The following is a 21,404-nucleotide window of genomic DNA, read 5'->3' on the forward strand; positions in this document are numbered from 1 at the left end:
GTTTCTTTTAAAGAGGAGTGCAAGAGCAGAAGCTGCTTTTCAGTCTTGTCTGTGTTTTCCGCCAAATATGTATCTACACAAGTCACTAAATAATGATTATAATTATTAATACAAAATATACAATAAAATCATATAATAATAAATATTAATCATTATAATTATAGCACTACAATTCACAGAAATCTGTCGGCGTGTCTGAACTGGTAATTTTACTCTTATTTTACAGAAATACTTTTGGTCATTTCAGCATAAATAACTTTTTATATTCAATTAATGGTGACTGTATGACTGTAGACAGACACACTGTAGATTGTATGACTGTAGAGAGACACAATGAAATGTTTACACTTTTATACATAAATAAGAAACTAAAATGAATAGTATTCTCTATTTCTGGAACTTGATAGCCCAGTCTTGTCCCTGAATGACAGTTGTGTGTGGGTGTGTTGCTCTCCACGGGCTTCCGTAGGATTCCTTCACTGCCTGCCAGTGTGTTTGCGGTGACAGGACCAGCTTCGCCGCCCACCAAACTATGGAAGAGATTAACAACATTGAAGTCGGTCCTTGCACAGAATCCGACTACCTGAAGCCCTTCAGGGTCCACTACAACCAGGTAAACTGTCTCTCCACGACTGTCAAGATGCGGCTGGATGCTGCAGGTTAGCCCAACCCCCCTCAATTCACTATGGAAGCTAACACAGACTATGCTGACCTTAAACAAGCGCTGACAGCAATTATTTAAAGTCACTTGCTGTCGAATAGAGCACGACATTTGCGTTGTCCTTTAGTTTACAGTAAATTACATTACGACATTGATTTTTGTTCTGAAACCTGACAGCTCATGCACAGCTCGATAGCAAGCTAATGCTAGCTTGCTGCAGATGTTAGAACGGGTGTTCAAGCATGTGTTTTAAATGATCATCTTAATAAATACAATTTGGATGATTAGACTTCAGGATATTAATTTTTTTTGTGAATAATAACACAGCAGCGACTTCTTGATTCCAAGAACATCAGTATTTGGATTCATCATATAGGCACCTCTATAATATTACAGTATTTACTTTTGTCAGATTAGTAAAACTGCATAAAAAGATTTTTTTTTCTCGTGTCAAATTAATTTAGACTCAAGTAAATGACGTTGAATGATGATGACTCAATTTTGTTTTATTTGGGTCTTCCCTGAAACCAATCTTCACACTTCATGTCGTGTGAAAATATGCAAAAACAAAATCAAGTCAAATAAATGGAATGGGTTTGTAGGAGCTGCACTTTTAATAAATTTGACTGTTTTTTCACTGTTGGTCCTGTAAAAAGTGTCCAATGAGTGTTTGTACTTTTATATCATCACAAGATTTTATGCGATTTGCAGGTGCGTAGGTTTCTCATGCACACTTTATTTCCTTGCGTTTATTTTTGTTGACAACCATAATGGAATCTGTTCTGTTTGTTAGGCATGTGCAGGTATGATATTCTGAAGGTATGATAACCTTAAGCCAAAATATCACGGTATAACAGTATTGCAATTACAGCTCTAAAATGTGTTACTTTGTGGTATCTGGGTTTAAATAATAATTAAAAAAAAAACTTTTTCCATTGAACAGGATTTTTATTTTTTAAAACATGTTGGCAAATATCAACATAAGTATAATGTTAATGTTAAAATAAAATAAAAAAAATATTCTAAATATAATTAAAATAAATGCAGTCCTTTAGGTGAGCCTAAACACACAGTCACAGCTCAACATTATTACCATCAGAACAAAAATAATTGTTTTCCGTAAAAAGCACGTTTGTATGACTCACATCATTATACACACACCGTCTTTCGCAACACAGACAGTTGCTAGAGAGAAAAAACATAGTTTGCTTTAATTTTGTAAAAATGCGAAATCCATAGTGGAGGTAATGCCTCCTCGGCAGCCACCCTCCACCCTAACATGTTTTACATGTTAGTTGCCCCTCATCCCCTAAGCCGCGCCGTCTGTAGCTTTTCTGTAGCCGAAGTACTCCCATACCAGCGATTTCGTTATCTTTGAAGGCGGGAAAAGTTCAGTTTCACCTCCTCCAGCCATCGTGTAGCACAGCTGACTCACTGACACTGAGCAACAACCGGTGGGGGAGGGTTGAGCCTTGCAGCTACATGCATCTTTGGGACATAAAATAATAGCTACTACCTTAGGGACAGTATGACGGAATTTTTTTGCGGGTTTGAAACCGTGACGTTTTCAAACCACGGTATACCTTGAAACCAGTAATCGGCACATGTCTAGTTTGAACACTCATATTTTTCCTGAAAAAGACTCCAAATGAGTATTCCAACAATATCAATTGAAACTAGACTGGAGATAACACACAAAAAATGCAACCCTTTTCGTGTACGTTAATATTCCAAAATCTGCATTTTTGCAGTTCATGTAAAGTTCACACATCACTTGAAATAGCTCTTTTGTAACTGCCCTCAAGCTCAGTTACCATGGTGCTCAGGGCAAGTTCTTTTTTTTCACCATTTGGGGTTCACACCTGTGTCAGGAGGAGGGGGTAAGCTTATCAAGAGAATGGTGGGACAGCTAATACGGCAGATGGGCAACAAAAGAGATGATGATGGTGACTACCACGGTGTTCTTCTGTCTCTTTTATACTGGTCAACTCTTGGTCAGATCAGGAATGGGCTGTTCTGTAAGTCCACAAAGGTTTTGCAGGCACCCGTCTTCCTCAAAAACCTTTTTTGCTGCTCAGCACCTCTGCAGCTTTGCAATCATATACATAGTCATGTTCAAATGGTTCATCATCATTATTATCGATGTTTTGTCTCATTTCCATTAAAGTAGGTGACGGTCACTCTGTTGACTAATTATGTACGCTCACTATTGTTGCGTTGTTGTGTTAGATCTAGAGGTGTGCAAAATTTCCGATTCTTAGATTACTCGCGATTCGGCCGTGGAAGATTCGAGAACGATTCACAAACATCCAAATTCCGATTATTGAAATATGCCAAGTAAAGCAGAAGTACGACACACTCAGCGCGCCGCGCGGTCTTCGGTACGCAATTAGGGACGGAGCGAGAGTAGCTAAACATCATGCTTCTCATTACCCGGCCCCTCGGGTAACGCCAATGCTCAACTCACGGCTCTAGCTCAACTCATGCCACGAGATAAAAAACAAACAAACTACTACATACCTGACTGCTGCCGAAAAGCTGCTACAAGCCACATTATGTTACGGTAGATATCATTTATATAGGACTAGATGCATTATAGCTTCGGTATCGTTACCAGCACATCTACAAAAAACTAGATGCGAGCGTTAGTAACGGCCGCCATCTTAAAGCAGTACACTTCCCTGCAAGGCTGTTGTTGCGAACCTTCCAAGCGAACCTAATTAACTTTTTATCTAAAATACTCCTAAATCGGTAAAATATTGACTTGAATCTATCTTTAAAATAGTTTTAAAACTTTTACATGTTGAAAGTAGACAAAAGAGAAATTATGGAATAACAGGAGCAATTTTAACAACTTTAACGGTTGATTCACAACATTAAATTAATTGAAAGTAGTTTAAAGCTGCTGATATAGAATGGGGACTGGAGTTTTTTATTTACTGTTATTTTTGTATATTTGTTTACTGCTATATGTCAACTTGATACTGAAATAGTAGTTTGGTTTAGCCTGAGAGGATTTTTGAACAATTTTGGAACTAATGTACAAAACAAATTAAAAAAAAAAAAAAAAAAGAAAAGGAGTGGGGTGCATCAATAATCGTTTTATAATCGAATCGGAGCCTCTGAATCGTAATCGTAATTGAATCGTTAGGTGCCCAAAGATTCCCAGTTCTAGTTAGATCACAAGTTGGTGCTTCATGCAGGCTAATTACTTTCATTTATTCATGGTAATGCTTTGAATTATTCATCCTGGGTAGCTTACAGCCTGTGGCCCCTTGGTACTTAATGGGTTGACTTTTTCTAAAGTCATCTGGGATACCTTCCTTCACAAATGCAATCATAGTAATGATATGGTAAATATAAACAAGTAATTTATTTACTATTTTAAGTACAGAGCCTACAGTTGTGCCCATAAAGAATGAATGAGCTGACCTTGCAACTTGCTTAATTTCATTTCTTGCTATTTGATTGTGTATACACACTCTTATAACAGACACCAAGCAGCTACAAAAACAAAACAAAACTTGCAAGTCTAATTAGACTCCTCGCATGTAGTTGTTAGGTCAGTGATGATTGCGGCCAAAATTAGCAGGACTAATTCCTAGAGCATAATTCACTTTTTTTTTTTTTTTTTTTGTAAAAATAACATAATGAATTGGGTTAACACATGTTAAAGCAGAAATTTTGAAAAATCTGTCATATTTTATAGCCCAGAGTTGGGTATGCCTAAATACTCAGTAAAAAATTAGGACAACACAGCATCAAATGCTACAGGGAACACGCGATTTTATTTTTGTAACTGGTTAAATCTTATTATGAACTAAAAGAGGCAATATATAATTGAGTTATTATCATATTCATGAACTTAAAGCAAAACTTAATGTCCCTGCAACAAACGGGGGAAAAAAAACAAACAAACCAAAAGTGCTGTCTGTTTTGCTTTTATCATTTTGTCCAATACAGTAGTAACTTGTCAGCTTTAATTAAAAAAAGGCTCTTTCACTTAATGTAAAATACATTAGGTACCTCTATTAGTACATACAAAGTAAATTTTTTCCAGGACCTTGTTTGTAAGTCGAAATGGTCGTATGTCGAGACATTATAATTCCATTAATTCGTTTCAGGCCCGAAAACCTACAGTAAATTCTTAATAAATGCTGCTGGTACTATTGCAAATACACAGAGAAAAACAAATAAAAACATATAAATTATGAATAAAAATCGGAATAATAATATAATAATAATAATAGTAATAATGTAACGAAGCGGGTTCTAATGTGGCGTTTTGCTTGCCTGGCACAGCCAGACTGTTCTCCCTGAATTTTCCAAACAATGTGAGAATAGTCTGGGGCCCAGCTCCTTAGCTGAACGACATCTTCCGTGCCATCAGATTCAATTATTTGCGTGACGTGTTCTTAATGAGCAATGTCACACTCTTGCGCGTCGGAAGTCGTCTCCACAACAATACAGATGGCGAACAGGAGAGCCGAGAATATATTCCAATCCGCGGTAAAATCAGTTTTAAATGACCAAAAACACATCGACACAAGTCATTGACAACAGTCTCTCGCGCTAGCCATGTTGAATAAACTTCTTCGTTCTCCGCTCGCGCTAGAGTTTCTTGTCGCTTTACCAACGTCACGTCCGCCTGTCGCTGATTGGTCCACTCCGCTGTCTGTTTGCTGTGGCTTGCGCCGCCCTGGGAATTTGATCCGCGGGACGGTAGCCAGACTTAATCGCTGGAACAGCGGTGAGTCTTGAGTTCCAGGTTAGCGTTTTGCGTGCTGTACCTGAACGCACGGTACGGCTGACTTGACAGAGTGCGAGAAGACTTTTTACTTTCACTTCTCATTTTCAGCTGCGGCGGACAGTAGGCATGTTTTGTTCCACAAGGTCTGAAATAAATGATGAAAACCTGACGAAGCTGGCGAATAATTGTCACCTTAACTTATAAAGACTGGCAAACAGAGGTCGGAGGAGGACCGTCGAGATCGTAGACAATCTACGGCCGTATTGACCAGCCAGTTTACAGACGCGTACACCACGTTCATATTTTTCTATCATTTCCATCTTTGTTTCAATGGTAAGCCCCACCTTTACTTTTTTCACGACCTGCACTAACATTCTTGGAACCCATGTTGATTTCTCTCTCAAGAAAAAATCCGATGTGCGTCTATCTTGCGGGAAAACAAAGAAACTGCAGTGCTGTCATAAATCGCCGTATTTCGAGCATGTCGTCGGATGTAGAAATAAATGGCTAGTCAAATTTTACGTCGGTTGTCGAAAAGATTGCGTCTCGAAATGATCGTATGTCGAAGTACTACTGTATATTTATTTCACTTGGTGTAACACCTCGGCGCATCAGGTTTGCAGATGTTGCCAGACTCGCCATTATTTTCACACACAATTAAAAGCTTTCTTCTGTGAAGTATGAGCAATATACTGTAAACATTCCCTTTTCTTGTATTTATTCAGTTTAGGGAGGGTAGAGAAAACCAGTTTGGTCCCAGGTATTACACATCAATGCTTGTGATGCACATTTTGAGCATTAAACTGCCTTAAAAAAGTAATATTACATTTTTTAATATGAAAAATTAAATCCTTTATTTGCCGCATTAAAAGGTGCCCTGTACTATAACCGCACCCACAGATTACTTTTGAGAAAGAATCTTTTTGTGTGTGTTGTGATTTTTCTGTCAATGCTGTAAATACTAATCACAGGTTGTCTGTCACAACGTGTGGTTCTTTTCTTCCTTAAGCTATTGCTGATCATTAGTAGAGCAGCTGTAAAGGGTGTTTTAGAAGCTTGCCTTAGCAATCACAACTGAAGTTAAATCTTTAAAAAAAAAAGGAGAGCATATGTTAGGAATCAAAGAGTGCTATTCATTTGGAGGACAGTTCATTTTTTTCCCTTCACTTTTTGCAGCAGCTGCCAGCTTTGTAGTTTTGAGTGGTGTGAGCACAGTAGGTGTGTTTTCTGGTCATCACACGTTAAGCACCTAAAAGATCAGGATGGTACTCCCCCACCTACAATGGCCATTCAAACAAGAGGCTGTCATGTTTGATGCCCAAAGCCAGAGGGACCACATTAATTTCAAGGCCTCCTCTAGCTTCTCTTATCCCCCTTACCCATCTCCCACTCACTCTATAGCAGCTAATCACTGTGTCGTAATCCACATCGAACATGGTTCTGGAGCTCTCTTGGGCCATTGCACCTGCCCTCCCTCCCCATCTCTTCCTCTCAGCAAGAGGGCCTAGTAATGAGGTGAAACCCACCATCTGGGAGTAGTGACAGGATCCTAAAGAGAGAATGGCTGCATTTATCTGTTGCATTTGTGTATCATCGTTTTGGTATTCCTATTGTTTTCAAATTCATCGTGGTCAGATAGCGCTAAATTAAAATGGTGCATGTCTTTTCTCTCAAAGGAGATTGTGTGTTTCTACGCTGTCTGTTCAATTAATGCTGTCACCACCTATTAAAAGGTTAACCCTCTTTTTTAACCAGTACTTTTTTGCTTTTGTTCTGTATTGTAATTAGAATGTTTCAGAAATATATTGAAAATATTTATCTTGGTGAAATAAAATATATTAGCACACTTGTGGTAATTTGATGCAACTTCGTACTGGGTCTTTTGCTTATAGGTAAAGCTATTTTTGCATACTGAAAAGCAGTACTCTTTGACATTGGTTATAATAAGATGATCAAATTTACATATTTATCTTTTTTATCTTCAAACTTCTCAGGTACACAAGATATTACGTGTTTGACTCCTATAAACTTACATGTTTTTATTGGATGAAACAACCCAGAAAGATTAAGGCTGGCAGCCTGGTTAAGAAATTACTTGGTATTTCTGTGTGGGTGGCAAGTTTGCAGGACTCAACAGGCTTTTGAATCATTTCAGATCTTTGCTTGTTTTGCAAGTTAGTGGGGTGAGGCTAACTTGGCCTCAACTGAGAATCATTGGATGTAAAACATTTGTTCATACATTATTGGATGTTGACAGATGAAAAGGTGAAGCATGAATGTAAAAATGTTACCACAAAGGGTGAGTAACATTTATATCAATCAAAGTAATTCTATTTTACAGTTAAACCAGAAAAAATGTATTTGTCTAAATTATTTCATGTAATTTTCAGGTTTGTGAAGACAATGTAACAATATTTGACTATTTCACTTTGTAGTGAATCTTCTCTTTCCCATAAAGAGGAATGTGTGTGTGGGGGGCTCATGTTTTCTGTATTCGGTATGTGACGCTCCTATCGTCCATGGACGTTTCACAAAAAACCTATTGCTGACCGAATATGAAGTACGTTATATGTACATTACTAGTGTACACTTTATTGGATATGTTTTTTTCCCACAGTCATGTCTGTTTAGTCATTTTGATTGAAGTTAAATAACTTAAGCGATAGTTGTGTCATTGACCAGACTAAAGAATGTAACGGCTGATGAAGTGACTGTTTTTCTGACCTAATCAAACTGTTGATTTGGCAGTTCAGGTGTTTTGAGCTGTAGCATCCTCACTTTGGGCAGTCATGTTCACAGGGAACACTTTGATTAAAATGTGTTTCTTTACAATGATGACGTATGCAACTCACGCAAACGGAACGAAGCAGCAGTTATTTTGCTGGCCCTCATTGTGACTACTGCTTAGGCTGCAAAACTGTTCCGCCAATTTCTCCTGCTCGCTGGGCTCGGCTGGGTTGCCCTGACCACGGTTATAATCGAATGTGCTAAAATAGGACACCAGAATGTCTCGTTTCAGTCTCCTTGCTGTCTGAAAATTGTCTGCCAGCATTCAGACCTAAGCAGATGGCAATCAAATTGCACACTGAAAGTGAAATGAATAAATTCATTTTATAAATAATTTGCCCTAATTGGGTTTTGCGACCTAGTGTGCAGAATACATGAAATAGAAGTAACACTTCAAAATACACATATTAAATCAGAATGCTAAGCAAATTGCTTCACACTTCTAAGTGATAAGAAAGGCATGAGACAAGGTTAGATACTTCCCACACACTGAAAACTTGATCTCTTTTTTGGTGCTTTTTAATTGCACATCTGATCGTGTGTAATGCTGCACATCCTGTTGATGTGACAACATGACCGCAGGGCACATAAACAGCTATTTCCAACCTCTTCCACTAAAGCAGAATGACAATGGGACGTGTTTGAGCATTTAGTCATCAGGATTCCCTCCCTGAAACTTAATCCAGTTTGTAAACGCCCATCTTTTCTTTTTCTACACAATGCTTTAAAGTCATTGACTTATTTTGTTATAAGTTAAATACATTGCCTCCCCTATCAGTTGATGATGACCTTCTGACCTTACCGGTTGTTTCTCACTGTCGCTTAAGATTTATTGTCCTGTTCCTCAAATCCCTTATTGAATTTGAATAATCTCAGACACAAAATGGTTTAGAACGTTAAGGTCAACGTTCACATCAGTAGAAAGCCTTGCTTCACGAAGCTCTGCAAAACTTAATTTTAACCAATCATCTCCAATTTTTCAGACATTGTCTACCGTCAAATCTATAATACGACACAATATATCAACTTTTCAATGCTCTGTAAAATGATAAGGTTGCTCCCCCTCTTTTGTTATTTAATATCATAGTGAGAATCCTGTTGACTTTAAAGGATATCTCATCCAGGTAAGTAGTTAGGGCTCAAGATGCTTGTCGGATTTGTATAATTTTACAGTCAAGCATCAGTTTCAAACAATCTGATTGCTTTCGCAGTTTCCAGATTGAATAAATCAAAGATGATTTAACATGACTTCAAGGGCTCATGCATCAAAGGCACCATTATGAGAGCACGTAACCTTGCCTAACTAGAACGTTTAAACATTTAAGTAGTCTTAACTTTTATTGCATTTACTCATGTTGTTTGTGTCCGTCTGACTTCTTTACAGAATGGAACAAAAAAGTCTTGGGACTTCATGCGAACCCATGACAGGTAAAACGCTCATTACCGCAAATCTTTTCCACCACACATTCATGTTATCTCATGCAAGTGAACCAGTTGATTGGCTTTTTAGGATATTCGATGAGATCACTTAACCCAAGAAATAGCTATTCAAAATATGTTTGATAAAAATACAATGGAGTTTTGCCTGTTTTAATTAAATTATGCATATATTTAAAATAGTGGAATTCAGTGTATTGCAGTTAATGAACTAATCCGATCTGTGGACGTACTGTATGTTAAATATGGTGATATTAGCTAACACTATGCACAACTTCCGGGATGGAATGGCCAAGTCAAAATACTTTTCGTGTGTGTGTATGGGGGGGGGGGGGGGTTGTCATTGGTTATAAATGTCTAAACGTCACAGGGTGCCCTGTAAGCGAAATGTCACACATTTGTGTGAAATGTGTGATTACTGGTCTCTGTTTTCCTGGGGTACACTAATGCTGAGGGTTATGTCTCAGGTCATTTAAGCCCTCTTTTCTCTACTACTAATCCCAAACAGAGGTTCATGTGAAAAATGGTCCCACTGTGACATAGGCAACCTCAATTCTGTTTTTCTATGAAGAAAAATGTGAAACTACAAAAATATTATTTCCTGTTTTTATACGTGATAACTAAACCAAAATTTGTTTTGCATGTCTGTTTAATTAGGATTTGCAGTTCCCTCAATTCCCTTGAGACACTTTTTGAAGTGCAATGCATTTTAGTTAAGCCATGTTTTGATAATGGACTGTGTTGTTCAGTTTGTTCCAAATCTCAAATGATTAAAAAAATTAAGAGATGGTTATCTAAAACAATAATAATTTGTGTTTGCGTTTGTGTTAATCACGATGTCACATGAAGACTTTAGTCAAGTGCTCACTCAGCACAGGTTTAGTACCTGAGTCCACTGGGAAACATTGTGAGCAATGTGTGGCTTCATACTTTTGCCAACTCAGAAGTGAAAAGGTGATGAAGTGAGATGTGATGACAAGTGGATGTAGTAACAACACATCACTTGTTATTGGTCAGGGGTCTACTAGAAAATCTCACGTTAAGATCTCCTCACTTATGTCGCACTAAAATTACATAATTAAGTTATGTGGTGATGCTTTCCCTTGCAATTTAAATCCATAATACAGGCAATGGGTTACTGGAGTCACTTTGGTTCTTCTTTAGACCATTTTAGGGGAAAAGGAAAAACACCCACCTTCATTGCCATGACTGCAATGACCACAGAATGTTCTGAGGAACGCTATGATAAACATCCACTAGTGCCACAAAAACATGAGTGCACTTGGTGGGTAGACTCCCATTGTGTTGTTATTTTGACACCTTTGTGTTAGCGGTGGCAGACTGGTGCTTTCCAAGAAACCAGATGAAAAAAAAAAAGTATTTTCATAAATCTATCACGCATAATCACAACTTGTTGAATAACATTTTGTACGTCATGTTATCAAACACAAAGGCTTCTCTTATTTTGCCTTAGAAAACTCTAGGTACAGTAACTGTTTTGATACCATCACCAGCATTGACCTTAGACCTGCTGTTCACGTCCCACTCATATCCTACTATCTAGTTTAAAGCTCCCTTGAGAAGGTAGCAAATTTAACGATGCATGGAAAGTCCCGAGTGTCTTGGTATAACCATTAGAGCATTTTGTCTGCGGGAAGCTGCAGAAGAGTTGTAATGGCGTGGAACACTTCTGAAAGACCCAAAGCTCCCTCAGGGGACAGCTTCCATGCCTCAGGCCTGCATGTCCCACTTTTTTTATGCCTCAATCTGTTGCTGCATAATTGTACCTTTACCCCAGCTCTGTTGCTGTTATATTTTGTTTTCTTGTGTTACAGCTGTGAGCGTCTGAAATGGTTTTAATTGCATGAGTGTTTGTGACACCATATGGATGTGGTGATTGTAGTGTTTTTTTTCTGTTTTGTTTTTTTGTTAATATGGATGCTTTTTACTAGAAAAAGGACGAAAGTACAAAATGGTTTTGAGCAGGACTAGAATAGCAAAGATTTGGAATTAAATTGAACTTCAACATGAACCACATAATTAGATGTAATCCTACAATTTACCTACTCAGAATTACAGAGTAGATGTTTTACTGGGATGCTCAACGTTGGTTACTTTTTGGGATATTTGCATATCTAGTCTCTTATCTCCTATACACATACTGTACCTGCCAGCCAAAAATATCTTGGAAGACTGTGAGGAAACTTTATATTCTTTTTACATTTGCAATCAAATATTTTTCTTCTTTCTTTCCAACTCTTGCAGAAATTTGTTTCACTTGTAGTTGGCTTTGCTTTCACTCTTTCCAGTTTATCCCAAACCAGCTCAATAGGATTTGAGTGTAAAGACTGTGCTGGCTACTCCATGTTTTATGCTTATGATATTGTTAGTGCTGCAACGATTAATCGATTAACTCGAGTATTTGATTAGAAAAAAAAAAGATTCAAATTAAATTTGCTGCTTCGAGTATTCGTTTAATTATAGTAACGTTGTAATGGTTTGTTTCAACACTTTAACCGTAAGTCTCATGTACGCTACCGTCCAAAACTTTGGGGTCATCCAGACAACTTTGTGTTTTCCTTTAAAAGTTACACTTTAATCTTGCAAATGAGTTGCAAAATGAATAGAAAATGTTGTTTAGACATTGACAAGGTTAGAAAAAAGGATTTTTATTTGAAATAATAATTTTCTCCTTCAAACTTTCCTTTTGTCAAAGAATGCTCACTTTGCAACAATTACAGCTTTGCAGACTTATGGTATCCTAGCTGTTAATTTGTTGAGGGAAAATGGAGAAATTTCACACATCCAGAAGCACCTCCCACAAGTTGGATTGGCTTGATGGGCACTTCTTGCGTACCATACGGTCAAGCTGCTCCCACAACAGCTTAAGGGGGTTGAGAACCGTTGACTAGAGGCGTGTGAAATTTCCAATTCTTAATTATTCGCGACTCGGCCGTGGAAGATTCGAGAACGTTTCACAAACATCTAATTTCCGATTATTGAATTATACCTGGTAAAGCAGAACTAAAACACTGTCAGTGCTGTCTTCAGGACGCAGTTAGGAACGGACCAAGAGTAAATATGTACAACTCATGCCGCTAGATAAAAAAACAATAATACCTGACTGCGGCAGACAGCTGCTTCAAACAATGCCCAGTTGCTAGTTGCTACAAACATACGGACAGATACGGCTATAATCGATATCACATACATGTAGAACTGCAGTAGATGCTAAATGATAGACGGCGGCGTTAAAACACATAAGGAGAACTAGATGCGAAATGACAGACTTGCCGTTTAGTAGTTGCCTTGTTGTAAACAGCCGCCATCTTAAAGCAGTATACTTCTCTAGAAGGCTCTGCTGTAGCGAACCTGAACAACGTTTTATCTAAAATACTCCTAAATCGGCAAAATCTTGACTATCTATCTTTAAATGAAGAACAGTTTTAAAAGTTTGACATGTCGAAAGTAGAAAGGGAAATTATGGAATAATGATAGCAATTTAACAACTTTAACGGTTGATTCACAACATTAAATTAATTGAATGTAGAGTAAAGCTGCTGATACAGAATGGGGACTTCAGTATTTTATTTACTGTTTTTAACTGTTAACTTCATAATGTAATATTAGTTTGGTTTAGCCTGAGAGGATTTTTGAACAATTTTGGAACTAATGTACAACACATTAAAAGCGCAATAATCAATTTATAATCAATTTGGAGCCTCTGAATAGTAATCATAATTGAACGCTATGGTAGATATCACATACCGTATTGGCCTGAATATAAGACGGGGTTTTTTGCATTGAAATAAGACTGAAAAAGAGAAGGTCGTCTTATATTCGTGGTCTAGACATTATACCCATTCACGACGCTAGATGGTGCCTGATATCATTGAAGCGATCTTCTGTCATGACAGCTCTCAGCTACTCTCCCCATTCACGACACTAGATGGTGCCAGATATCATTGAAGCGATGTTCTGTCATTACAGATCTCAACTACTCTCTAGTTTAACCAGTTTACGTTGTTTTATTGCAATGTTTTTCCTTATTCAGATTTGTTTCAACACTAGTTACACTTAGACTTCACTTTGATGGTTAATGCAGTTATTGCAAATTTTGTTGTTTTATCACAATAGATTGGTTTATTTACATTTCAAAAAAAAGAAGCCATTCATTTACGAATGTGATTGCACTTTATATATTTAAATGTTCAGATATTAAGATTTGATTGAGGCAAAATACAGTGGGGAGAACAAGTACAGTGGTACCTCTACATACGAATTTAATTCGTTCCAGGACCTTGTTTGTAAGTCGAAATGGTCGTATGTCGAGCAGGATTTTCCCATAGGAATACATTATAATTCCATTAATTCGTTCCAAAGCCTAAAAACATACACTAAATTCTTAATAAATACTGCTGGCACTGTTACAAATGGCAATTAAACATAGAAAAACAAATAAGTTATAAATAAATAATTCAGAATAATATAAGAAGAAGAAGAAGAATTAATAATTATTCCTGAAAATAATGTAACGAATCGGATTCTAATATGGCGGACACTTTTTACTGTCCCTGAACGCACCGCGAAGGTGACGTCTCCAGTGAGATAGGTCGGTGCGGTAGAGATAATACTTTCGTTTTCCTGAGAGCAGTCAACTGCTTAAGACAATGAGCGTTTTGTGTTGGATAAGTTCTTAAATAAATGATAAAAACGTGACAAAGCTGGCGATTTCCTTGGCAATGTTACCACAATAATAATTGTCACCTTAACTTATAAATAGTGGCGAACGGTGGTCATAAGAGGATCATGGAGCTGTATTGTTGAGCCAGTTCAGGGACGCGCACCCCAAGCTCATATTTTTCTATAACTTGCATCTTCATTTCAAAGGTAAGCATCACTTTTTTCCTTGTTTCTCCAACTGTATCAACTTTTTTTGAAAACTGTGTTGATTTCTCACATAAGAAAATCCACCGTGGGTTCGTTTGCAGTGCTGTCATGTCGTCGTATTTCGAGCAACTCGTCGGATGTAGAAACAAATGGCGGCTCAAATTTTACGTCGGATGTCGAAAAGATCGTGTGTCGAAGTGATCGTATGTAGAGGTACCACTGTATTTGATACACTGCCAATGGGTTTTCCCATTGACTGTGTATCAAATACTTGTTCTCCCCACTGTAACATGCTTTTTCTCTCAAATATATTGTTATAATCATTTGTTTCGATGTACTGTAATTATTTTCTGTATAAAAATGAATCTGGTGTTCAAAAAATCTTTTTTTCAAACTTGAGTCTTGAAAAAGACGGCGGCGTCTTACAATCAGGGCTGTCTTATATTCGGGCCAATACGGTATATGTAGAACTAGATGCGAAATGACAGACGACGGCGGCGTCAGAACATGTATAGAGAACTAGATGTGAAATGACACGATGGCGGCGTTAGTAAACAACTGCCATCTTAAAGCAGTAGACTTCACTGGAAGGCTTCGAACCTAATTAACTTTTTATCTAAAATACTCCTAAATTGGCAAAATCTTGACTTGAATCTATCTTTAAATGATAAAACAGTTTTAAAACTTTCACATGTCAAAAGTAGACAGAAGGGAAATTATGGAATAACGGGAGCAATTTTAACAACTTTAACAGTTGATTCACAACATTAAATTAATTGAATGTAGTTTAAAGCTGCTGATACAGAATGGGGACTTGAGTATTTTATTTACTTTTATTTACTTACTTGATACTGAAATAGTACTTTGGCTTAGCCTGAGAGGATTTTTGAACAATTTTGGAACTAATGTACGAAATATTAAAAGCGTGGGGGGTAGCAGGGGGAGTGCAAAATCAATAATCGAAATATATTCAAATCGTAGCCTCTGAATCGTAATCGTAATCGAATCGTTTGGCACCCAAAGATTCCCACCTCTAATTAGAACACCGGAGTGATGTTTGCTGGAAATGGGCCTGTATACAACTGTGTAGATATTGCATTAAAACCGGACATTTCCAGCTAGAATTTACCATATTAATAATGTATACAGTGTTTTTCTGACTAATTTAATGTTATTTTCATTGAAAACAACAGTACTTTTCTTTCAAAAAGGAGGATATTTCTAAGTTACCCCAAACTTTTGAACGGTTCTGCATATTGTGTATTTTCGGTTCTAAGAAAAACATAAACAATATAGGTTGCGTGGTTCTTACTGCACATGAATGGAATTTCTAATCTTATACATTTATACATAATAACATAATGGCAGCATTATGAGTTGGTTAGTGCCAAAATGGGTGTGCATTCTATCTTCATGCCCTCATATCATATAACGGTACATAACAAATGGATTTGTGGTCGACTATGTCGCCATATTTCCACAAAGATTTTGCTCAAAGATTGTAGCTATGCTAGCTGTAGTAGCCCACCTAACTGGCGTGCATACGTGGCAATCTTGTTGGCAGGCGCAACTTTCCCATCAAATTCAATGCGTAGGCATTGTGGGTGCCCAGAGAACATAAATATACATGGTAAATGGAGTTACACTTGTATAGTGTCTTTCTACCTTTAAGGCCCTCAAAGCGCTTTACACTATATCCACATCTACCTACTAGTGATGCAGCATTAGGGGCAATGTGGGGTTTAGTATCTTGCTTTAGGATACTTAGACGAGTTCATCAGGGTGGAGAAACGAAGCCACAACCTCCGGGTTTGGGAACAACTGCACTACCACTGAGTTACGTGACCCCCATACATCTATATGTACATGTTTTATATTTCTGGTGTTGACTGCTTGTCTTCTATATTCGCCTAAAAGCTTTGTATTTTCCCATTTATTCTCAGTGTGTCTGTGCTGATATTCAACACCACCTCCCACTGTTTTGTTCTTGTCAAGCAGTTCCGTCCAGGTAGGTTTTAACTGCCCACCCACTTTATAGAACACGTTGTATAATGTATGAGTTATTTATTACGTATCTTTCAACATACGAGATTTTCATTGTTATGCACTTTCACTAATCGGTAAGTACATTTCAAAAATCCTGTTTATTCATGTGAATTGTATTCACAATGCTTAAATACACCACAAGAGGCTAACCTCCTTTGTTATAAAAGCAGCAAGGACTTTCACAACGCATTGTTTTAAATTCAAGGAAATCTGGGTATTGATATCTTTTCCCGCTTCAATTCCTCACAGAAAAACAATAATAATACTAATATAACCTTCATCTGAAACTTGACCTGACATTTGTTTTAACCTGGAGCTTGATACATGCAAACTTGTCAACTGTGTCCACAAGTATAATTTTTAAAATTGCTCAATTACCGGTACATGAATATGATGGCATGCAGAAATAGAAATGAAGACTAATATTTGTCCTGATCCTCCAGCTGTATACATGTGTGAGTTGGAAAGGACCAAGACGCAACCGTGTCAGGCCACTGAAAAAACAGAGGAGGGCACCGAAGCTGTCGCCTCAGTCCCCGAGAGTCAGGAGGGCCAGGCGGACACAGAGGGGGGTAGCTCTTCTGCCTGGCCACCGGTTATCACAGGCATCACATATGAGCTATGTGCTGGACTAGTGGACAAACCCAACCTCTCCTTGGAAGAGATCGCCAGACAGGAAGTGCTGGAGGAGTGTGGCTATGATGTGCCAGCTTCGAAACTCAAACGGATTACTTCTTACAGGTGAGCATTCAGTAGTGTTTTGTAAATCGTTATGTACAACACATTGAATACCATTTTCATATTTACGGTATGTGTGCATAATATTGGTATCGGTCAATAGAATGAATCAATGCTTTAGAGAAGGGATGGCTATCCTGTGGGTCCACACCTTTAAGTACCGTATTTTTCGGACTATGAGTCGCAGTTTTTTTCATAGTTTGGCTGGGGGTGCGACTTATACTCAGGAGCGACTTATGTTTGAAATTATTAACATATTATGATATCATTTCACATGTTATTTTGGTGTTTTGGAGTGACACTGATGGTTTGGTAAACTTGTTAGCATGTTCTTTATGCTATAGTTATCTGAATAACTCTTAATATCTATGGCCACGTTCACGTTCTGCCTTTGGCAATGTGTGTTCAATTGTATTATTGACTTTTTTATATTGAAATGCATGCTTTTTGTTTGTGGCGCTTTCACGCCCATGTGGGGGCGCACTCGCACTTGTTTACGCGAAGAAGAGCGCTCACAAGCCAGAAGAAGAGGGGCAGCTACGCTACGCAGCGTCTCTGAGCGAGTGGGGGGGGAGACAGCTGCGAACCTACGTTCATTGTTTATGCTTGTAAAATATCTCTACAGAGGCAATGCCTGTGTGGATCATCTTTTCTGTTGTTGTTGTCTGTTTTCCACCGGCAATCGGACACTTAGAGCCAGTTGTGTGGTTGTTTGAACGATGCACTAATGCTAGCGAACGCATGCTAACTGTTTGTGTCATTGCTGTAATCACACCTAATTATCATTGATTTGCGTTGATACGTACCTGTTTAGTATCGAGGACGAAATTGATTCAGCAAATTATAAGGGTGGCCAGCATCGTCATTTGAGAGATTAGCTCGCTTTATAGCCAGGACCGAGCCGTAGTGTCCTGGTGAGGACAGTATATTCGCATTTCGTTGTTCATGCACTGTACACTTATTCAGCATATTGTTCTCTATTGTATTTTTATATTAAATTGCCTTTCAAGATGACATATCTGTTCTATGTGTTGGATTTTATCAAGTAAATTTCCCCCCAAAATGCGACTTATACTCCGGTGCGACTTATATATGTTTTTTTTCCCTCTTCGTTGGGCATTTAATGGCTGGTGCGACTTGTAGTCCGAAAAATACGGTACTGAAACACTTTTGGACCGAGAGCCACAGAAACCTTTTGAAATTTAAAGTGAGGATATCATGCATAAATTGTTTTATTTATTTTACTTGTAAAGCTATGTTGCATTGATAAAAAAATTATGTTCCTGTCTGTCAGTCTCATGAGCCTGGTGTAGCCTATCCCTGCTGAATTTCGGGGAATTCAGGGTACAGTCTGGACTGGGCTCAAGCTATTTGGAAGGCACACATAGACAAACAACCATTTACATCCCCAGACAAAATGGTCTTGAATTAGCCTAACATGCATATTTTGGGAATGTGGGAGGAAGCTGGAGTACGTGGAAATCATGGAGAGAGCGCAGGAAATACTATGTTTTTAGACTCCAGTTGCAAGAGTCCTAACGAAAAAAGCCCGTTATGATTGAACAAACATAGCTTTTTGTTCCTCGGGTGATGGATTGAAGCAAAACATATTTCAGCGATGTAACCGAGGTGGAAGAAAGCATCAGGTGAGTCATCTATCCGTCTTTTTAAACATATTAGAAAGCTGCAGCCAGACCACAGCAGCAGACAACTGACAGGAGAAAAACAATCCCACATTTACTGCTGCACCTGCACAGCCAAGATTGACGGCGCTCATAACTGTTCTTTTGATTTGACTCGGATACCTCCTCCAGCTTTGTTGGTGTAGTCTATGGTCGATATTACGTGTGGGCCTCTTCCATTTAATAGATGGGTATCACCTTAACCCTCATGGATCCTGATGAGGGTGCTTTTGACGGAAGTGCACTGTATGGTACAGCTGAATGCTCAGGCCACAGCCTGCTGTGATGCACTGTGATAATTTTGTGTGGTGGGTAAATGGGCTTTGTTGTGCATTACACTGAAAGAGTGAAATGACATGTCTCACATTGGACAGGATGTTATGTGGGGTTGTGACTGTTACATGATATTATCAGATAACTACATTGATCTCTGTACTTTTACCTACACTCAAGTTAGTTTTACAGGTTGGTACCATCTTCAAGGAAACTGGGAACATAGTTTCTTTTGATTACAAGAGTGTACCATATATTGCCATTTAAAGAGAAATAAATAGTGATAGCAACAGTTTCATATTGCACAAACACATGATCAATATTACAAACAAATAGATTGTGATCTCTTCATGCAAATTTATGATCTTTAAGGGAAACAAAATAAATTGATAATTTCATGTTTTGCACTCAAGCAATATACAATAAACAACGAAACAGTCTACATCACATTTATGATTTATATATTCAACTCTTGTTAAGAATTGTAAACATACAAATATATTTCCATTAATAAATGAATACTGGACATAAGAAAGAATCCTCAAACTCCCATCCTCCCACCCTTGCCAGTTGATGGGACTTAAATCAGGGAATGTCCGCATTAGTTTCATAAAATGCGTTTTTATTATATCGTTCTAATATTTACTTATTACTACAATTATTTAACATTTAATTGTTTACTATTTTTTAACTGTTAACTGGGCTAAAAAAAAGACAAACTGCAGTAGTCAACATTTTTGTGTTATTATGAAATTTATTGTATACAATTTTAAAAGTCAGTAGTAGGCATGTGCTGGTAGGAGATTTTGACGGTATGATAACCTTAAGCAAAAATACCGCGGTTTCAAGGTATCATGGTATTGCAATTATAGCTCTAAAATGTGTTACATTGAGATATCTGGGTTTGAAAAAACAAAAACATTTTTCTATTATTTCCGTTATTTTGAGATGTGTGGGTTAAAAAATTCCATCGAATAGGATGTTTTTTTTTTTTCACAACATATTTGCAAATTGGAACATCACCACGAATATAATGTTAAAATAAATAAGTAAAATAATAAAAAATATGAAATAAAATTGAAATAGAACTTTTAGACTAAACCCACTGCCACAGAACAAAAATAATTATTTTCCGTAAAAAAATTTAAAAAAAATTTCAGGCACTTCATTGACTTTAAAGTTCCATCTCAACATTTTTCGAGACTTGCACATTTTCTACATATTTCTCTCTCAGTCCAAGTTATGATGCAGGAATGTGAGTATGTTCACCTTTTCTGGATTAATATACCACTACTATTATTAATATTAATTAGTTGAATATGAACAGAGAGCGCGTGTGTATGACTCGTATCATTATTTACACACTATACACACTCAAGTTCAAGTTCAGAGCATAAAAAATCAAGAAATAATAATAATACATAAAAATAATAATAAATAAATAACAACTGGACTATGTACAAACAAAATGAATACAATTTAAAAATGTAATGTAGTGCAAAGATGTGTACAAAAGTGGCTTGAAGTTAGGTAGTGCATTTTCAAGAGAGAAGAAATAGCAGCTGAATATAACAGTCCTGAGTGAATATTAAAGTATGCTAGTGCATTGGACGGCAGGGGTTGATGGAAGGGGGTTTACCTTATTTGGCAGAAGATTGAGGGGTACAAAGGGGTAGTGCAGGGAGGGAGTGCAGAGCCCTGACAGCCTGGTGATAGAAGCTATCCCTGAGCCTGCTGGTTCTGGCCAGAAAGTCACCAGAGACAAAAACTACCACAGCATGTATTATGAAAATTTTATTTTGAAGAGACGTTTACAATTGCGGAGGACTTTACAAAAGTACGCTTATAGTGAGGATAGTGAAGAAACAAGTTACCCATCTTGGCATGCTAACTAGCCACGTTAATAGCCTCGTTAACAAGCTTACGTTATAGTATTTGTTTTACCATCGCTAGACACGCGAAAACGCTGGACTGAACTCTCATAGCTGGTGGGAAAAGTTCATGACAGCATTTACTTAACTTAAATTTTGTGTAAAGTGACAAATGAGGTAGTGTAAAAGTGAAATCATGTTGGAAGTGTTGTCTGCACGTCGAATGTCCTTCCCCCTCTAAGTCACGGCCGTTGTTCTTTTCGGTAGCT

The 21,404-nt window shown here is 37.6% G+C and overlaps 1 protein-coding gene across 1 annotated transcript in view; it reads left to right on the forward strand.

Annotated features, from left to right (window-relative positions):
- The first annotated feature begins 453 nt into the window (after positions 1-453).
- Positions 454-21,404, forward strand: part of nudt14 (nudix (nucleoside diphosphate linked moiety X)-type motif 14) — a 38,854-nt gene continuing 17,903 nt past the window's right edge. The window contains exons 1-4 of the mRNA XM_057823139.1: positions 454-613; positions 9,583-9,626; positions 16,469-16,533; positions 17,015-17,312. Of these exons, the coding sequence (XP_057679122.1) occupies positions 533-613; positions 9,583-9,626; positions 16,469-16,533; positions 17,015-17,312 (488 nt within the window). The 5' untranslated portion in view covers positions 454-532. The remainder of the gene's footprint in view (positions 614-9,582; positions 9,627-16,468; positions 16,534-17,014; positions 17,313-21,404) is intronic.

This window comes from Corythoichthys intestinalis, chromosome 19, assembly GCF_030265065.1.
Source record: "Corythoichthys intestinalis isolate RoL2023-P3 chromosome 19, ASM3026506v1, whole genome shotgun sequence".
Lineage (NCBI taxonomy): Eukaryota > Metazoa > Chordata > Actinopteri > Syngnathiformes > Syngnathidae > Corythoichthys > Corythoichthys intestinalis.